General features: G+C 37.8%; 1 protein-coding gene and 1 long non-coding RNA gene across 5 annotated transcripts in view; one reads left to right on the top strand and one right to left on the bottom strand.

Moving 5' to 3' along the window:
* Positions 1-1,541, top strand: part of IDO2 (indoleamine 2,3-dioxygenase 2) — a 73,609-nt gene extending 72,068 nt beyond the window's left edge. For all 4 annotated transcript variants that reach the window (XM_047856282.1, XM_047856281.1, XM_047856283.1 and 1 more), the window contains one exon: positions 369-1,541. In XM_047856282.1, the coding sequence (XP_047712238.1) occupies positions 369-724 (356 nt within the window). In that variant the 3' untranslated portion in view covers positions 725-1,541. The remainder of the gene's footprint in view (positions 1-368) is intronic.
* Positions 1-21,590, bottom strand: part of LOC125163939 (uncharacterized) — a 100,998-nt gene that overhangs the window by 43,101 nt on the left and 36,307 nt on the right. The gene's annotated exons all lie outside the window — the stretch shown is intronic.

Raw genomic sequence — 21,590 nt, 5'->3', positions numbered from 1 at the left:
AACAAAGAAAAATTCAGGAGAGTATTTAGCAAATCGGTTTAAGGGTTTATGCCTTATATTTGTAGATATCTCTCATGACGATAGTCTCATCAAGATACTTTGCCTACCTTGGGTATATGATACATATTTACACATTGACTGGTAGATATGGTTCCAACTCAGTTATCTGAGATGTACTTGCTTCTTTTTTCCTTCCCCATCAATATTCAGGAATGTAGTATTTGTAGTCTACAAGCAAAAGAGCCAGCAGAGTGGATTGGAAAGTTAGATGACAGCAAGTTTTCATTGCACTGATGTCTGGAAAACCAGACAGGCTCTCGCATCTTTCCATGTGGAGCTATGACATAGTTCTGGTTTGTTTCTTTCAGCTGATTTTCTGCACAGGATGAGGGAGTACATGCCTCCTTCCCACAAGGCCTTTATAGAAGAAATTCATTCAACTCCTTCACTGAGAGACCACATTCTGTCCTCTGGAAATGGCCAACTTCTGACAGCCTATAACCAGTGTGTGGAGGCCCTGGCGGAGCTACGCAGCTATCACATCACTGTGGTGACCAAATACCTCATCACAGCAGCCACCAAAGCAAAGGGCAGGAGGCCGAACTATGTCCCTGGGCCACCACTAGCCTTAGAAGAGAGAGGCACAGGTGGGACTGTAGTTCTGAGCTTCCTGAAGAGTGTCAGGGATAAGACCTTAGAGGCAATTCTCCACCAAAGTGATTAAGAGACTGCCCTCTTCCCAAGAATGCAAAACCAGAAACTTGGGTTTCCCCTGGCCCTTTCTCCCACTGGAGGGCATGTAGGCCTGGAGAATGAGAATGTCTGGAATTATCTGACAGGAAACTCAGCCCTGTTTATGTTCCTGCTCTACAGAACACCATCTTCTCCCTTGTTGAGAGCTGTTAGTCTTCACAGAGGAGAATTTCCATGGCTAGTCAGAAATTTTCCTTTCCCTATCTAATTACTGGTTAATAGCAAACAGCTTTGGACACTTTCTCATTCAGAACCCCACAGAGGAGCCTGTGTACCCCTATTCTATTTTCAAATAATAGAAAATCAATCTAAATTTCAAAAAACAAACCAAATTGCCTGTGGACAGATCCCCTTTTTGATTTCTTTAAAAAGCAAATTAAATACTCGTGCATGCATTCATTCATTCAGTCAGTCAACGACTTACTACGTTCCTACTGAGCACTGGTTTAGGGATTAGAGCAGAGAATTTTTGTGGTCCCCATCCAGCTTTCCTTTCCCTGAGTGTGCTGAGTTTGTGGCAGGAGGTTGGAAATGCTCCAGTGGCGATGTGGAGGAAAGAGGAGGCTCACATAAGACTTGGAAGTCACCAGTGTAACAATGAATAGTTAACGATGTGGGAACGAACGGATGAGGCTCTTTGGCATGGTTCATCAATTTGCAAATTCTGTTTTAGTTTCATTCTTTATTTTTGGAAGAATGATTCTTTCTTCTTACACCAAAAGTTTATAGTTGTAAAATGAATTAATTGACCCATTGGAAGTAAATGATCGAAACAGGAATAAATAGTAAACTCACATGTTTAGTTTACAAATAAATGTAACTTTTTATTGATTTATTTTCTATCTCAAGATCTCATTTCATCTGATAGCAAAAGCTAGAAAACTTTAATCTTGCCAATTTAAGATAAACTCCATGAATTTAGGCCTGCCCCCCCTCCCCAGCCCCACACTGTGCACACACACATATATCTGAGACAGTATCTACATTCCACAGGGCCAATCTAGAATCATGGCCTCAAGGAGAAGGACCTGATCATCAGGAACAGCCTCTGCCCAAGTTAGCATCTGCTGAGCAGTTCCCCTCCCCATATGAGTACTGGTCAAATGGAGCTTGCAGCTTGTTTAATCCTTTCAAACAAGCCTTTCAGATTAATCAGCCTTCAAAGTCTTGTCATATCACTTGGAAAAACATCTGACCACTTCCAACATTGCCCAGGCCCTTAAACCCCACTTTTACTGTATATATAGTGGGGGGGGGGGGGAGGGGGGGAGAAGAGAAATTTTAAGAAATTGGCTTATGTGATTATAGAGGTTGGAAATTCCAAAATCTGCAGGGTAGACCAGCAGCCTGGAGACTCAGGGAATCACCATCTAAAGACTGACTGCTGGTAGAATTCCTTTCTGCTCAGTGAAGGTCAGTCTTTGTTCTATTCAGGCCCTCAACTTATTGGGTGAGGCCCACTCACATTATGGACAGCAATCTGCTTTACTCAAAGTCCATTAATTTAAATGTTCGCCTCATCCAAACAAAATACCCTCACAAAACCGTACAAAATAATGTGTGACCAAATATCTGGGTATCATGGACCAGCCAAGATGACATAGAATTAGCTATCACAAGCCTCCTTTACAAGAAACTGAATTAGGGTAAAGTTATGGTATCTGATACACACCCTCCCCACATTTCTATTAGAGAAGAATCCTCTTTTGTAATGATGGGCAGGAGGTACAAAAATGATGTATAGTTTCTCCCCAGGAGATGCTGGGAAGGGATACAGGCAGTACACTGGATGGAAACCCCTAGAGAGAAGGATGGAATACTGCCCACAAAAATCTGACTATATTGACAGCTAAAGGCTCTTTATACCAGGTGATCTGTGTAGAATGAAACCATTGTCTCTTTTAATAAAAATACCAACCCGCTGTTTCGAGGTTGACCTTATAGGGCTAATCTTCACCTGGGAAGGGGGCAAAGCCTTAAAGTCTTAAACCTTGTACATAAGAGTCACCTTCACCTAACCACCCCCCCACCCCCACCCCCACCCCCACCCCCACACACACACCTAAGCCTTCTGGTGACAAGGAGACACTGATTCTTTTTTATCCTGTGCCCAAGTGCAGTTAGGATTAGTTTAGTCATTTTTAGAAGACATTAGAAAGGACTCAGGGATGATTTTAAAAGCAAGCCAACAAAAATCATAAAGGAACACCAGTTAGATGGCATGAGCAACATTCAGTCTTCATGCTGTGGGGCACAGAGACCCTATACTTTCCTTAGACTGCATGCAGGTGAACAGGATCCCCAAACTCTCAATTTACAGAGTGTCCAGCAAAGACAGTCTCAGAGACTGAGTTTTTCTTCCCTTGTTGTTAGTCTGAAATTTGTTTTTTGTTGTTTCAACACAATCTATATAGGGTTAAAATAAAAATAAAACTAAACACCAACCATAAAGAAATGCTTGAAACCTGTGAGATCCTATCCAATTTAAGATCTGGGATATAAAACTTGCAGTACCTGAAAGCAATTATTTCTTCCACAACAGTGAATTTCACCCACCAAATTCTGTCTTGCATTTTCTTATGCACAGATGTCCTATTTGCTTTGCTAATGGAAGAAACACTCTTCTCTTTCTTTGTTCACTTAACAGTAAACTTAATAAAGAAGTCGGATATCATTGCTTTCTGAAATGCAATTGCTAGTTAATTTTTGCAGTTTAGCATCTGCTTCTCAGCAACATTAAAAACTGAGTTTTTGGATGTAAGCATCATCAAAAATAAATGATTTTTTCTTGCAAAGTAATTTCCTTTGTAAACTCACAAATCTATTGGCCCACATGGTTCTATGGCAGCTGCATAGGTTTCAAACCAAACTCAATTATGGTATTTGCCTTTAATTGTCCACATTCTTTTTAAGGTATCAGTCAGAATTTGACCTGCACTGTACAGGGAGCATTTACCTTAGATCGACTCTGACCCCTCACAGGCCATGTCCTTCTTCTCAAGGCAAGGAGTCCTGGGGCCAGTAGAACTTGCCTTTAGGATGATCAACTTTTTAAAGAACCCATCAGAGGTTCTCATAGAGGTACCCATACTCAGGTACCCATAGTAGACAAAATACCAATAATGATAATAATAACAATAATAATAAAAATTAATTACAGGCACACACAAGTGTTATTCATTTGTCATTAAAGTATGAAAAATAAACATCCATTTGAAAATATGTTACAATATTCAGCACTACTTACGCCTCTGTTGCATAAATGCTATTATTTAAACAAAACAATTGGCTAGTTCACTGTGGCAGTAAGTGGTAATTAGTAAGACTATTTAAACAAATGCTATGTAATTGTTTTCATTTTTATTATCTATGCTTTTCAGAAGAGTTAAGGAAACATGCTCACAATACTCACAATGTGAGAAATCACACTTTTACTATCTTGGTCATCCATGGGCACAAGCCCCGACAGCTGTTCCTATTTAAGATTAGGACCCGCTTCAGACGCTTGCTTGGGTCACGTCACGGGTCACGTCGCTCAGAGTGAGCCACAGTGAGCCATCCGTCACTGTGAACCAGGAACTACGGTTGCCAACATCAGGGGTCAAGGGAAAACCCAGTAACAAAGACCACAGGAGAGGGATGATCAGCACCATACCCATTCGATACTAAAACAGTGTTACAGTCATATGGATTTTTCACTCTTCTTTTAATTTTTGACACAAGGTTGAAAAACGGAGCTTTTAATACCCCAGTGAAGGGGTTTACAGAACATGAGACTTCCAGTGCTAGAAGTAAGTCAGATTCAGGCAATGCAATTTGGTCACTAGACCTGCCCTCTATTATCACTTCTATTACTGCCATTCTCCATATCATGCTCTGGACGCCTGGAACGCCCAAATACCTTGCACACATGGCCTCAAGGGTGTGTGTACAGAGTCTTCTCTCCTGGGTTTGCTTCTGACGGTGCCATTGGTATTCAAGTCCCTATGCCCCCAGGGAGGACAAGGCTTTTTGCAGGCATGTGCGTGGAGCTCAGCCAGGAGGCTGGGGTGTTTACAGGCATTATGGAGCGGTCCCTGGAAGTTGCAACATAGCAGTGCTGGAAAGAGTGAGGCTGGACCTGAGACTGACTATCCCCATGTCTCCATGTTTGATATGGAATTCTAAGGAGTGAGAGAATTAACTTCAAGGTGGGCTTCCGGGTTATTTTGAAAGTTATCTTTTTCTAGGGTATAATAGAACACCTTTTATTTATTTGCTAGACTGATCTATAATCTAATTTATGTATGTGTAGAAAAGAAACGGTATGTGGATGTCCATTTGTACTTTTACCCCAGGCCCAGGCAAACAAAAGGCCTGTTAAAGTCTCAAGCTTGTCATTTAAACTTTGCCTGTAAGTCTTGTATACGACCACCAGAGGGCAATCGCGACCTGCAACGCTCAGCCCCAAAGCTTCAAGCACAGATTCCAGGCTAATCCCATAGGAGGAAGGTTTTTCCCTTTTCAAAATATCTCTTTCTCCACAGTAGGACTCGGAGGAATCTGGAGAGGTTATCACCCAGAACCATGCCTCCAGACAGAGCCACACTAAATCAATCCAGATAAATACTGGTGTCCAAAAGCAAATCATATTCTATTCCTTTGTACATTTTAAAAGGGATATTCTGGGTGCTAGAACTGTAGATAATTTGCATTCCCATTTTTATATTTTTCTTTATTAAAAAGAAAAACATTAAAGCATGTTTTTGTAAAAGTCAGAGAGAGAAACTCTTCATCCTACCTCAGTGACTAGTGTTATCCGAGAATCTTTACTCTCAGGGAAACTTAAATGCTGCCAAATTGCGAAGAGAAGATTAGTAGTGAAAGACTAGCACTGAAAAAAAAGAGCATATAAATACAGGAAACAAGAAAAGCCAAGTAACTGTCTTGGGCTTAGAAAGAGGTTAGTCGGGGTTTTCTCTATAAGAAAATACAAATGTCATCACTCATTAAATAATTTCTCTTCTCATTGCCCCCCTCACATCCATCCCAGCTCTGTGGCACTTAGCCATGTATGACTTGTGTGGGATACCTCCTTTTATAATAGCTCCGTGATGCAATCTGCACCTGCAAGCACACAGTTCATTTAAAAATGTCCTATTATGGCAAGCATTGGAATTATATGCAAACTCTGGAGAGGGAAATGTGGATGGACTGAGGCACATCTCTAGCTGATCTGCTCATAGTTGCCAAGCTCAACCTGTGTTGAAAATATAAAAGAAGCATAAAAGAAAGGACACTTATAGTGTTTTTGTTTATCATCTCCCTTGTCCATTAATTTCCAAAAACTAATAAAGACGCTGACCAGAGAATTAAAAATTCTAATATGAAACTAACGGAAACAACAAATCTAGACTATATACCACTCAATCTGCTATAGCCATATGGCAAACATAAATTCGAGATTAGTGAGCTCGATACAGAGTACGAAGACCACACAAATCTACTCATAACATCCTTCCTTTCTATGTCACTTGCCCGGTTACAAATTCCAGTTCAATTTGTTACAATTTGTAACAGCTTCATGTGTCAATTTTAGGGTAATAACACTTATATAGGGTATGATAATTATATAAGTTACTATATGTAGTAGTAGTAGACCAGTGTCTATGCAGAGCAAACATTATTTAACTACTTGCTGCTATTATTATTGTTATTATTAATTGTCAAGGACTGTTAGACACACTGTTGAACAGTGTGGAAGGAAAGCTTGCTTTCAAAAACCTAGGACATAGAGTCACAGAAGAGTGACCTCTCTTCACCTGAAAGGGGAAATTTATGATCTAAGAATGCAAGAGGAAGTCTTTTGGAAAAACTGAGAAATTTCTAGAGTGTTGCTTTTTCATCTTTTTTAGGGAAATATTTTCTGACGCTGTTTGATTGCTCTCATGTTCACTATACAAAGACTTCGCCAACATTCCTTCTAAATTCTGAATAAAATAAAATTTCTAGTTTAAAATCAAACTAAAATCATGTCAGTGTTGTTATGAGATCTTACAACATGATTTGAAAGAAGTGGAGATACTGTAGATTTTGAAAAAAAACAAAAAAAAAACACAAAAAAAACCAACAACCTACAACTAGGATTGACAGAGCAAAGGACTCATAAGCATACTGGCAAGAAGTTAATTGTCTGGGGGAAGGAATGTAATATCCTAGCACCTGACAGGATTGGCTAAGCTGTAAAGTATGGGAAGTTTAGCTCCCACACTTGAACCTCCCCTTTCTGTGCTGTCAATCTCCATATTGGTGACATCTCTTCTATCAGAGCAATGTTGTATTTTATATAATCAAAAATGTCCCAAGGAGAGAAGTGTTTTTCTCTCTCATGTTTCAAAATATCCAGGGATAGAACGGCGGCTCCATTGGGTCATTAATGACTCAAGTTGTTCTCTCTGTACCCTGACATCTTCAGGAGGTTTCTTCCACCTCTTGGCTTAAGATGGCTGCTGGAATGCCAGCCATTCTATCTGCCCTGTAGGTCATGAGAAGAAAAGGGAAAAGAAGGACAATTTTCTGGGTTTTTTTGAGGAAACTTCTAAGAAGACCCCTACAGACACACACACACACACACACACACACACACACGTGTATATATATACATATTCATATGTATATATGTATATTTTTTCTATTGACTATGTCTCAGTCTCACAGCCTTCCTAGCTACCATAGACTCGCAAACGTAGTCTTTAAACAGAACAACCACACACCTAGTAAAAAATAGTGTTGTTAAGAAAAGGGGGGCACCTTGGTGGCTCAGTTGTTAAGCATCTGACTTCGGCTCAGGTCGTGAGTCCGAGCCCCACGTCGGGCTCTGTGCTGACAGCTCAGAGCCTAGAGCCTGCTTCAAATTCTGTGTCTCCCTCTCTCTCTCTGCTCATGCCCTCTCTCTCTCTCTCTCAAAAATAAGTAAACATTAAAAAAAGAATACATTAAAAAAGGAAGGGAATGAATGCATGTTGAGGTAAGCAACAAAAAGCCATTTGTATTATATCTTCCTTACATAGTCAAATTTTCTTAGGGCCTTTCATGTTTCTCAAAACTTTTCCTCAGAAAAGAATCTAAAATTCACTCTATTGTATAAGAGATTGATAAGCCATGAAAGCATTAACCTTGCCTAAGAAATGTGAATTACCATAGGATGAAATACCTAAGTACAGTTATTAAACATTGCTAGTAAATTTTCAAGAGAAGGAGTAGGGGGATACAAGGAGAGTACAGGCAGTGTTGACAGGAAGAGAGGGTGAAATCTCTGCACACGGAAAACCCACACTTCACCTGAGGCCAGGCAGCTGGCACTAAAAATTGCAATATTGTCTTCAACTTGCAGCTACACTGATATGGAAAAAGTCCTGCTAGTGTAAAGAGTTGCTTTCAGGTTGGAAGAAATTCTACCTATTCTCAAGGTCAGGAGTCAACTCTTTAATTCTGAAGGTCAGGAGTCAACTCTTTAAATGAGTTGCATTCCATGAGCGTATAGCAGTCTACAACCAAAATGTTAGCCCTACATTAGAATTGCCCAGAACGTGATAAAACGCAGATCTATATGACCACTCCCAGAGTTTCTGACTCAGTAGGTTTCAGGTTCAGCCTGATAATTTACTTGTGATGATATCATAAGCTAAAGTTTGAGAATCACTGGTTTATGATGTTTTCCTCTTTTCCTTGTTATCAAGGGCACCATGAACTATTACCTCTATGTAATGAAAGTGAGTTTTACTTTCTGAAGGAGGAAACCTTAAGCTCTTTATAATCATCTTAATGTGAAAGCACAAAATACCTAAGCTGTGTTGGTGGCCTACATAAGCATCTCTCTCCAAAAAAACATGTAGAAAGTGTTTGCTTACATTGTAAAGAGAAATATATCTTTCCGATCATTCTCTCGCACCATTAAGTTTTAACAAAATTGAAAAAAAAATTTAAGTTTCAGGAAAAAAGCAATCCTATTGTTAAATGAAGGACACAGTAAAAAAAAAAAAAAAAATTAAAAAAAAAAATAAGACAGCTTGGGCCAAAAGACACAGGAAAGGAGATGGATGGTTTCCCCATAAAGGCACAATCCCAAATCAACTGCTGACTAACCATGATTTTATCAGAGGGAAATCTGGTTCTGGGTCTTGAACTGAATCTAGTTTTGTGTGTTTCTTAAATGATGCTAACATTAATGAATAAAATACCCCTTTAAAAGTTAGTGAGAAGAGACAGAGCTGGAAAATGTTTAATACAAATCAGGATACTTCTGCAAATAAATACACACTGAGTAGCTAAATGATTGGATTACTCCTCCCTGCTGCCTATCTTAGGTACATGACCTTGCCTCACTGAGCCTCAGGGTCTTAGATTGTCTAGTGAGTTTGCTGTGATGCATGATCTCTGGGTCTCTCCTAATATTCAGCAATGCTCTTCTGAGTATGCAAGAGTCGGTCCTGGGCTACGTGCACAGGGAATTAGTTCTATCTGTGATATTGATCAGGAGTTATTCTAAGTCCTAGGAGGTTCGTTGTTATTTAGGCTGGACTCTGCTTGTTTGCATTGAACATAAGCAACATTTATGACAAATAAAGTGGTAAATAATAGACTAACTAATCATAGTTTAATAATGGCATTCACCAGAGAAACCCATCTTCTCCCTTACCTGAAATGCCCAACCCACAACCACCAGCTTCTCTTGAACAAGCCCTCCCGATGCATGGCCATCTGTTCCTCCCAAACAGTATCATGGAACATTTGGGTGACTATTGCTATTTAAAATTATGTTATTCTAACTTCTCATCATTTATGATAGCTAACTAAGTCAATCTACTCTATGTAGAGAGAGCCTGGAATTCCTTAGCACCTTCCCATTTTGTACCTTCCTGACTAGCTCCTGGGTGTATCCTTGAAGACTCAACTCAGGCATCAGCTCTATGGGACCCTTCCTGCTAACACTCCACCTGCCATCTGCAGCCTAGATGCTGCCTAAAACTTGGACCTGCCCCTCTTTCTGGATTTGTCTAACAGGTCACTGTAATTACCTTCTATAACTGCTTCCTCCACTCAACTATAAATTCCATGAAGTCACCTCTGTGTCCCTTATGCCAGTATAGAGGTATTTAGTAAATATTCTTTCAATGAGTGAAGGAATTTGAATAAGCTCAGAGAGTGTGTGGAGAGAACCCATTTGTGGTAGGGCCATCAATACAAACACAGTTAGAACTTCTGGTAAAAGGGGAAAGAAACTGCCTTACCAGGGAATAAGAGTCTACTTATCCCTATAAATCTGCAGCCTGGGGTGAATGACTTCGTGAGTATTTCCCTCACCACATTTTGATGCTAGTAAAATCTTACTTAAATCTACATCAAGTGAAGCTTTAGATGTTGACAGACTTACAGCATAAGCATCAGGAATACCTCAGACAGAAGCATTCAGTTATTATTATCATTACGATTACTACAATAGTAGTAAAACAGTAATAGTTATAATATGTATATAGTTTGTGAAGTGCTTTCACAGATGTTATTTCATTTGATTTTTACCACAGCTTGGTCAAGTGGGTACTATTGTTATCCCACTTCTGCTAGTAAAGAAAATGCAACTCAAAGGAGTTAGGTGACCTCCCCAAAGTTCAAAAGCTTGGTAAATGGTGGAACTGGAACCCAACCCAGATTTTTTAGCTCCAAAAGCAACGGCATCTGTATTGTTCCTTCATGACATTGTTGTCAAAACAAAAGCAATTTCAAACACTGGAATGCATGTTTCCTTGGGAGGGGGGTGGGCAGCAGGAGAAGAATGTTGTCAGGCAGCCTATCTCAGTCTCTGCCAAATGGCTCAACAGAGGACTTGGTTCTTTTGCCTCAGCATTTGGTCACTTGGTCTCCTGTCCCAACAGTTGCTCCTGTCACTCTGGCAGCAACATCTCAGACGTACAGGATCCCAACGAGATGGCCCTAATTGGTCAGACTATACTTAATGGCCTTGGGCAGAGATTTCCCCTATAGTGAATTACCCTTCAATCACCAGTGAGTCAGGCCATTTAACTCTAATCTTAAATTCATACTTCATAAACAGCTCCATTTACTCGAGACATCTTTCATTTAATAGTTAGGGGCAATGGCAACAGCTATGGCATTATGTCTCCTCACAGAGACCAAAGAGAGCAGAAAATGAAAGCAGATGTCCCTTTTCATTCTCAATAGAAATACCCATTAATATAGCATCTTCCCCTCAATCCTCACCCTTGTGGTCACCGCCAAGACTCCTCAATGGTGAAACAGGGAGTAATCTAAAGTGCATTTGCAATCTGGCTTCCTTGTTCTGGGATTAATCCAGAGACAGGGATCACCAATTATTACAGCAGTAATGGAGGAGCTCCGTAGGGGAGACTTTGAAATACCCTCCCCAGTCCTCCACAGGGCCTCCCTGGGTGGAGTCAGGGGAACAAGTTTGATTTGGTGCTTCATTACTCCCCATCTCCAAAACTCTAACGACATCACAAAGCTATATACCGGGACTCTTCTGTCTAAAGAGGAAAGTAAGGTTTGGTTTACTAATCCAGACATAAAAAAGTATAACCTAAACTGAAATCCACAGCAATACTGTCAAAGAGCTGCCTCATGCAGGTGCTATTTACAGCTAAGGGGCTGAATCATGGTCATATAAGCTTTTATATAGAGCATAGTAAAATAATTTAGTGACTTTAGAAATGGATAAAAATATTAGGGAGTATATTGTGTGTTTTCAAGCCAATGACATATTTAAATTTTTTAAAAGTTTATTTATTTATTTTTGAGACTGAGAGAGAAAGAGAGAGAGAGAGAGAGATACAGAATCCCAAACAGGCTCTGCACTGTCAGTGTAGAGCCCGATGTGGGGCTCGAACTCACGAATGGTGAGATCCCGAACTGAGCTGAAACCAAGAGTTGGATGCTTAATCAACTGAGCCAGCCAGGTGCCCCAAAGGACATATTTCAAATGGCCATTGATTTCTAGACCATCAAATAAATGATCATTTTTGGAGCACATTTTACCTTATACATGCTAGGGTCTTGATATATAAATAAAATACACAGAGAATGGTCTCAAGACATGTTCTCAAAGAGCTGTTCAGTCTATCTAAGATGGTAGATAAAGGGTAAGGTTCACACTATTAGTGTTATGTGGCACCTTGCAAAACACCAGAATGGCTCTGTTCCTTGTTTGGTACCTAGAGACCATGAGCCTCAGACATAAAATGATGCATTAAATTCATAATGCATAAAATGATGCCTGGTGTTCATACCAGGCAAAACATCCATCACTCCATGAGTATTGAGTATTAAGCTCTATGAGTTCTATTCCTAGCCTACCCATATGCTGTCTCACTCATGGTTTTAAGAGTAGGTGTAGGCTATTTCAGAGTCCAGGCTTTCAGGAAGATACACAGACTGGACAATCACAATCTGTCTTTCGTTTCTTTCTGAGACAGGAGACTTCTTACTCCGTATAAGCAAATCCTGGGGGTAACTTTTATGTCCAGACACAGCCCAGTGTAGTCAGAGGGAAATTATTTTTTCTCCTTCAGCCTCTCATGTGACTATCTTAATGTGATATCTCTATGTCAAAACTGCTCCATGTGTGGCTTCCTTCCACATGTACCTTTTCTGAAAACATGCTTAAGTAAATGGTTTTTTTTTTTTTGTCTGCAGTGCTGTCCTCCATCTCTGTTTCTTTTTATGTAATCTCAAAAGTTCTAATGTGTTTATACCTGACTCCTAATTCCCCCATGCTGGCTCTGTCTTACATGCAAGAGCATCCCCCAACTCAAGGTGAGATCAAGGTGAGAATGGTTGTCTTGCATTTCATCTACTACCAGAAGGGCCAATTCCAGCTCTCCTGCCCACAGATGTGGGGGGACTGGATCACGTGTGAATAACCCTATTCACATTCACAATGACCCAGGCCAGGGGGTTCACGTGTGACTCAAATAGAGTCAATCAGACTCTTCTCTGACTTTGGACATCCGGGTTGCTGAGAGAAGTTCATGAAAATGTAGGTAAAAGCCTGTCTGAGAATAAAACTAATAGAAACAGGGAGGTGGAGTCAAGAAGGGGAGGGCAGTGAGAAAGGTGAGGGGGAGAAAGAGACAGAGACAGAAGAGAGCTTAGAAGACATGTACCAAGCCACTGCACTGTAACTGAAGCCGGCACTGCCCTTGGACTTTCCAGTTTCTTAAGTCAATACATTATATTAAAAAAAAAAAAAAAGCTAAACACAATGAACTACTGTCTACAACTACTTGTCCTCACTATGTACCTGTCCTGGAATCTGCACCTGGCTTCCTTGTTTAATTCTGTCAGATGTGATCTCAAGAGTTATTAACAGAATTTCATGCTTACAGATTCCTGGATGAGGTTTTACATTCTCCCTTGTGCTGAGTTTCTCTTGCTGGCCAGGCCTCTGCCTCTGTTTTTGCTTTGTAGGTAAGTTTCGGTCTTGCTCGCAATCTTGCAGCTACGCCAGTGCATTTAAGCACACCACACTCCACCCACCTTTCTCATTCCACCCTTGGTTTTCTCTGCTCTTCCCTCTTGGCCTGAAAGTACACTGCAACTCTACCAACCTACACAGCTGAGATTTAATACCCATTCAGGATATCAGGTAGCACTTGAAACTCCTTAACTGAAGGAGTATGTCCACATTAGTACTGCCACTTGTTTTTCTGTATTTTGAAAACAGAGATGTTTTAAGTAAAAAGGAATACAGGTGTGATTTCAAGCAGTTCAACAGGTCGGCGGGCTTTGAGCTTTCCCAGCATTCTTCAAGCAGAGCCACACTCATGATGCTGCTTTTTTCCTGCTCTACTCACATTCCCTTCTAAGGAAATCCACTCCATCCATAGTCCCCACTACCTAGTGGGCCATGTTTTATACTGTGTTACCCTGTCCTCTGGGGCTTCAGGGTCAAGCAGGTGACAGTAGAATCGACAGAGAGAAACATTTTGAATATTTGACTCACATTAAAGGAGAAACATTCTAAAATTTCAAAGAAGGTCCATGAATAACCATGGATTCTTGACAAAAAAAAAAAGATTTTGAATATCCGTGGAGTGCCCATTTCCCAAACCATTATACATAAAAGAAATTAATATTCTCTCTCTGAGCTCCTGGTGCTTATTTAGCTAGGTGTCTCTCTGTCCCTTGCAACAAATCAGTTCAATAAATGCTGTAAAAACATAATGTCTCCTTTACCAAACATAAGGAGTGCTCTGATCATCTCAACAGATTAAACTAAGGCAGAGTAGTTGGGGGAGGGACTTTGGGGTGAGGGTGTATGTGTGAAATACATGATTGTGTTCAGCAGAAAGGAGAGCACAAGTCAAATTTAATATAACCTGATTTTGACATAAGAGAAGAAAGAGACAGGCAGTTCTAATCTCTGATCCCTTTTTCCAATACATACCTTCTACAAGTCTTTTTATTATTCATTCTCCCAAGGATGAGATGAATTATTCATATAAATGTCACATATTTAGTTAGGATAATTTGGATGAAAGCAAGAGTTATTATATTAAGCAAAATATGGATTTATTAAAAGACATTGGGAATTTGTGAAATTGAAGAAAGGCTATATAACCATTTGTTTTTCAAAATTTTATTTAATGTAATTGCAGATTTGCAAAAAATTGCAAAGATAGTATGGAACCATTCTGTATACTCCTCATCCAGTTTCCCTCAATGATTACATCTTACATAATTAATAGTACTGTACATTGAAACAGAAAATTGACCTTGACATATTGGTATGTGTGTGTGTATACATTTGTCTTTCTATGTTGTTTTAACAACTGTGTAGATTCATATAACCACCAGTGTAATTATGGTGCAGAACTATTCAGTCATCAAAAAAGGGATCCCTTTTATTCCTTTTAATGGTTACATAAAATCCTCTCTTCCCCCCTTAGCATTGATCAAAGTTGATGTTGTACCAATAGTTTATTTATTTTGATTTCTGAGTAGTCTTCCATGATATTGTAGGAGCACAGATTTTTAATCATTCATCTATTGTGGGAATCTTACCTGTTCCCAGTTCCTGACTATTACAAATAAGCCTGCTATAAACAGTCATTGTACAGACTTTTGTGTGGACATCAGTTTCCAATTCCCTGGGAAAAATGTCCAGGAGTGTGATTACTAAATCATAAGGTAAATGAGTATTTATTTTTTTAAGAAGTTGCCAAACTCTTTTCTAAAGTGTCTGTATCATTTTACATTTCCACCAGCAATGTCTGAGAGATCCAGCGTCTCTGCATTCTTGCCAGAATTTGGTTTTGTCACTATTTTTAATTTTAGCCATTCTGAAAAGTTGAAACTGTATCTCATAGTGGTCTTAATTTGCGTCTCCTTAATGACTAGCAATGCTGAACATCTTTTAGTGTGCTTATTTGCCTGCCTTGGGTAAAATGTTTTTTTTGTGTCAGTGCCCATTTCTAATTGGGTTGTTTTTTTATTGTTGTGTTTTAAGAGTTCTTTATATATTTTAGATATGAGTCCTTTGCCAGACATGTGGCTTGAGAATATTTTCTCCCTGTCTTTATTTTGTCTCTTTGCACCATTGCCATGGTCTTTCATAGAGTAAAAGATTTTAATTTTGATGAAGTCCACTTTATTGACTTTTTTCTTGTATAGATTCTGTTTTTGGTGTCACACATTCCAAAACTCAGTATCAAGACTTAGGTTGCAGAGGTTTTCTCTTATGATTTCTTCAGATTTGTTTCTGAATTTTATATTTTAGTTTATGATCCATTTGGAGTTAATTTTTGCATGAGGTGTGAAGTTTAGGTCGAAAGTCATTTATTAAAAGGACTATCTCTCTTCCAGCTTTTATACGTTTGTAAAAAAAAATGAGTTGGCTATGCTGATGTAGGGTTACTTCTGGGTTTTCTGTTATTTTCCACTGATGTATGTGCCTATCCCTCCTCAAATACTGCACATTCTAGATTGCTCTAGCTATATAACTCTGAAAGTGAGGTAGTTTTTCCTCCCACTTTATACTTTCTTCACAAAACAATTTTTAAGCAATTCTAGTACTTTTCTACTTCCATATAAATTTTAGAATAATCTTGTCAATATCTACAAAATAGTCTTGTGAGAATATTGATAAGAGTTGCATTAAACCTATATATCAGTTTGGGACAACCAACATCTTTACTAAGTTGAGTCTTCAAATCAGTGAAAACAGTATGTCTTTCCATTTACTTAGATTTTCTTTTGAGTTCTTTCCAGTGTTTTGTAGTGTTCAGTATATAAATCTTGTACATGCTTTGTTAGATTTATACCTAAATATTTCATATTATCAGGTGATTGTAAATAATACTGTATTTTTCATTTCAGTTTCGATGATGTTAATGCTAGTGTAGTCAAATATATGTCGATCTTGTATCCCTAAATTGCTAAATTCACTTATTTGTTCTAAAGTTCCTTTGTAGATTACTTGGGATTTCTACAAAGACAATTATGTCATCTAGATGATTCTGAATGGTAGTGGACATCTTTACTTTGTTCTCATTCTTAGGAGAAAAGCATTCCATCTTCCACCATTAAGTATGTTTGTTGTAAGTCTTTTTGCAGATGTTCTTTATCAAATTGAGGAAGTTCTTTATTCCTAGCTTCCTGAGAATTTTAATCATGAATAAATGTTGAATTTTATCAAATATATTTTTGTTGTTGTGGCAAATTATATAATTATGAGATTTTTTTTTCTTATCTATTAATATAGTGAATCATATCATTTGATTTTCAAATATGGAAACAGCTTTGCATCCCTGGAATAAAACCAACTTAATCACAGTGCATAATTTTTCCATAAAATGCTGAATTCTATTTGCAAATATTTTGTTAAGGATATTTACATCTATATTCATGAAAACTATGGGTCTATAGTTTGGGGGGGTTGTTTCTTTTTTCAGTACAGGCTTTGTCTGGTTATGGTTTCAAGTTAATACTGGCTTTATAAAATAATTCAGTAGTGTCCCATACTGTTCCATTTTCTGGAACACATTGTGTTGAATTTAGGTTAAATCTTCTTCAAATATTTGGTAGAATTCTCTGGTAAAACCATCTGGTCCAAGAGATTTCTGTTTGAGTAGTTTTATTTTGGTTTTGGTAACAATTTAATGTGCTTAATAGTTATAGGGATATTCAATTATCCCTTTCATATTGAATGAATCATGGTAGTTTATGCTTTTCAAGAAATTGGCCACTTTAAGTTGTCAAGTTATGTATATAGAGTTTTTGTAGTATTCCCTTAGTACCTTGATATTTTCAAGGTCTGTAGTGGTAGTCTTTATTTCTATTGTTGGTGAATTATGTCTTTTCTCTTTTTCCATTTGCCAATCTTGCAAAAGGTTTTTTTTTTTAAATTTTATTGATCTTTTCAAAGAACCAACATTTATTTCATTAGCTTTCTCTATTATTACCTACTTTCAATTTCATTGAATTCTGGTCTTCATTATTTCCTTCCTTCTGTTTGTTTTGGGTAAATATTGATCTTCTCTTTTCATATCATGAAGTGGGAGCTTAGATTATTGATTTCAGACTTTTCTTCTTTTCAAATGTAAGCATTTAACTTGTATAAATTTCTCTGTAATCACCATTTAGCTCTGTCCCACACATTTTGATATGCTGGATTTTCATTTTCGGTAAGTTCAATCTATATATAAATTTTTTTCCCTTAAAACTTCCTTGTTGACTCATGGGTTATTTAGAAATGTGTTTCCAAATATTTAGAGATTTTCTCTTTCTATTATTGATTTCTAGTTTGATTCTATTGTGGTTAGTAAACAGTCTGTATGATTCCAGTTATTTTAGTTTACTGAGACTTGTTGCCTAAGATACAGTTTACTTTGAGATGTGTTCTGTGAGTACCTGAAAGAATATGTGTCTGCCATTGCTGGATGAAGTGTTCTATAAATGTCAATTAGATCATGTCAGTTATATTGTTGAATTTTTTCTATATACCTGCTGATTTTCAGTCTAGTTGTTCTATCAATTGTTGAGAGAGGAGTATTGAAGTCTGCAACTCTAATTATGAATTAATATTTATATTTCATATCAGTTGTATCAATGTTTTCTTCATACATTTTGCAGTTCTTTTGTTTGGTGTATACCATTAGAATTGTTCTATCTTCTAGGTGGATTGATCCTTTTATCATGTAATGTCCCTCTCTGTCCCTGATACCTTTTTTGGCTCTAAAGTCTATTTTACCTGATTTTATATAGCCACTTCTACTTTTATTGATTAATGTTTCCATGGTATATTTTTCATTCTTTTACTTTGAGTCATTTATACTGTCACTTTTGAGGTGAATTTCTTGTGGAAAGCACATGGCTAGGTGATAAGTTTTTGTTGTTGTTGTTGTTGTTTAAATGCCTATTTGTTTTGAGAGACAGAGACAGAGAGAGCACACAGAGAGACAGAGAGACATGAGCAGGGGAGGGGCAGAGAGAGAAGGGGAGAGAAAGAACCCCAAACAGGCTCCATGCTGTCTTAATCTCACGAACCATGAGATCATGACCTGAGCTGAAATCCAGAGTCTAGAGTCTAATGTTTAACCCACTGAGCCACCCAAGCTCCCCTTTTTTTTTTTTTTTATGTTTATTTATTTTGAGAGAGAGAGAGAACAAATGGGCAAGGAACAGAGAGAAAAGGAGACACAGAATGCAAAGTAGGCTAAAGGCTTTGAGCTGTCAGCACAGTGCTACTCATGCGGGGCTTGAATCCACAAACTGGGAGATCGTGACCAGAGCCGAAGTTAGATGCTTAACCGACTGAGCCACCCAGGCGTTCCTCGTTTTTGTTTTTTTAATCCACTGTATTAATTTCTGATTTTTAGTGTATTTAGAGTATTTGGATTTAATGTAATTATTGATATGGTAGGGCTTATGTCTGTCATTTTTGTTGTTGTTGTTTGTTTTGTCTTATCTTCCTGTGACTTATTTGAACATTTTTACAATTTAGTGTTATTTGTTTACAGTATTTTTACTGTGTCTCTTTGTATAGCAGTTTTAGTGTTTGCTTTATTATGTAACATATACACAGTATCACAGCTCTGTAAGGTCTACTGGTATGAACATTATATCAGTTCAAGTGAAGTGTAGAAACCTCACCTCACTTTACACACCTTAACCATCTTCCATGTACAATGTAATTATTTTAAGTATTTCTTCACATACTTTGAGAACTGGATCAAGCATTGTTATAAATTTTGTGAAAAATATCAAATATAACTTAGAAAACTTAAAATTAAAGCATGAAATATTCTATTATATTTACATGTATTTTTACTCGGCTTATTGTTTTTTCTTCCTTCCTAATGTTCCAAGATTTTTCTTTTTTATATCCTTTCCCTTCTTCTTAAGGAAATTCCTTTTAGTGTAGTTTGACTATAGATAAATTTTCTCAGTTTTCTCTCATTTCAGAGTGCCTTCATTTCTCTTTTATTCCTGAAGAACATTTTCACTGGGACTAGAATTCTGGCTTGACATTTCCTTTTCTCAACACTTGAAAATGGTGTGCTACTTCCCCCTGGCATTTCTAGATTCCAAAGGTAAATCTACTATCTTTCAAGTTGTTTTTCTCCTATAGGTAAGTGTCAATTCTTACTGCTTTCATGAATTTTCCTTGTCTTTAGTTTTCAGAAGTTTGGCTTTTGAGGGATCTATCCTCGGTGTTGGCTCAAGTTATTGAATCTGTGTTTGTATCTTTTGACACATTTGGAAAATTGTTTCTTAAAGTGATTTTTCAATGTCAACTCTTTCTTCTCTTCCTCTAGGATACTCCAATGGCACAAATATTGGATTTTTATTTTTTTATTTTTTGTCCCGAGTCCATTTATTTATTTATTTATTTATTCATTTCAGTCTGTTTTTTTCTGTTTTTTTTTAGATTGCATAATTTCTAATGTTCTAACTCCTAAATAATTTATAAGAATAAGGAAACTTGTTAAGTTTCCTTCTTCTTTCTTCTTTCCTCTCCATTCCACTGTTGAGCTCATCCATTAAGTTTTTTTTTAATGTTGTTATTCTTTTTCTCACCTCAAAAATTTCCAGTTGGTTCTTCTTTATGCATTCTATTTCTTTCGTGACATTTTATATTTTTTATTTGTTTCAGCTGTGTTCTTAATTGCTTGTTGAAGAATTCATTTATGATTCCTGCTTTACAACCTTTGTGAGATAATTCTAATTACCTGCCATCTCCTTTTTTGTCCTTTGATTATCTTTCTTCATTCAAGTTGAGGTTTTCCTGGTCTTTGTATGACAAGTGATTGGTGAATAAACTTGGATACTTTATGTATTATATTTATATCCTTTTATACTTTCTGGTGTAGCAAACCTTCTCTGACACCATTTCATCAGGAGAAGAGAAGCACCTTCTCATTACTGCCAGATGGTGTGGCAGTTTGAGCTCCCCACTATGCCTCCATCAACACCCATGGAATGGGGGTGTTCTTCTTTATTACTGGGAGTTCAGTATCTGAACTATACCTCTGCTAATACTCTCCTGGTTGAGAAGTGTAGCAGGTATCTTCTTACTGCTCCCCACTGAGGTCACTGGGTGGTGATTCTCATTAGCCCCTTCTGCTACCACTACAACAGAAGAAATGGAGGGCACCTTACGACTGTTAGGTTGTGGTGGTAATCCAGCTGACATCATGTAGGGTAGGAAGGCTAATTACTGTCTAGTGGGGATGAATGTCCTGGGTCTGCACTCTCACTTACACAAGTTCTCACTTACACATAATATCCATCAAATGTGACCTCCATATCCAATATCCATAAAACTTCTCCCTTGGTTAAACTTTCTGGAAGACCTCCCCCAACTAATATAATTACAACTATTTCACATACAATGAAAACTATGTAACTTAAGTCTTGTAAGTTATATTTCCATCTCCAAATCAAAGAACTGTGTTTGATGACAATTATTCCTCCAGTAGTTCTGCAGTGATATGCACAATAAATCTGTAAAGATAGGGATTATAGATCTCATTTCTATAACTGGTCACAAGACAATAGCTAAAATTTCCCTCTCCCTTTCTCCCATACATATATTATTTTCCTCCTTGCCACCTTGCCAACAACCAGTTCATCAGAAGATTGTTTAATATGGTGACCAATACTTTTGCCTTGCCAACAACTGAGACCTTGGCAGTCCTTATATTAAAGACTTCAGTTAACCATTCACTACTAGGCATTGTTGTATAAGGAAATCCCCAAGGGAATAACTTGGATTTCACTCATGTTCTTTCCTGACCAAATGTATTTGAGTAATTCAATTTCCCCATGTAACTTCCTTTTTGACTTCTTCACCTAGGGACAGGGGGAATTCCAATTTCCCAAGTGTGTTCCCAAGTGAATTCATTTTTAAAAGTTTCAGATTTCCAAGTCCTGAGAACAGGAAGCAATGATGTTGTAGATGGCAAGTAGATATGTAGTCTTGTGAAGCACCAAATCCATTTCCATATTTTAGTCCTAAGAACCATATATTTTGGCTGTGGGTGAAGCACCATCATATTTCAGGTCATTGCCTCATAGCACTAATTACATTCCCTAAGACAGCAGTACAACTTAGCAAGGTTTGTTTCTTAGCTGTGGTACACCTCTTTCTTCAGGGTGATAAGACAGAGAATAGGATCAATGAATACCATTAGCATAGAATTATTGCCTTATTACTTTGATAATGAGGCAATATATTTGATATCATGTAATTGTGAGATACTATAATGTTATATGAAGACTTCTACAAGCTCGGGGATTATAGTACTGGCAAAGCCATGAAA

This window comes from Prionailurus viverrinus, chromosome B1 (assembly GCF_022837055.1).
Source record: "Prionailurus viverrinus isolate Anna chromosome B1, UM_Priviv_1.0, whole genome shotgun sequence".
In the NCBI taxonomy this organism is placed as follows: domain Eukaryota; kingdom Metazoa; phylum Chordata; class Mammalia; order Carnivora; family Felidae; genus Prionailurus; species Prionailurus viverrinus.
The sequence above is the reverse complement of the archived record's forward strand: the minus strand, read 5'-3'. Positions and strand labels throughout refer to the sequence as shown.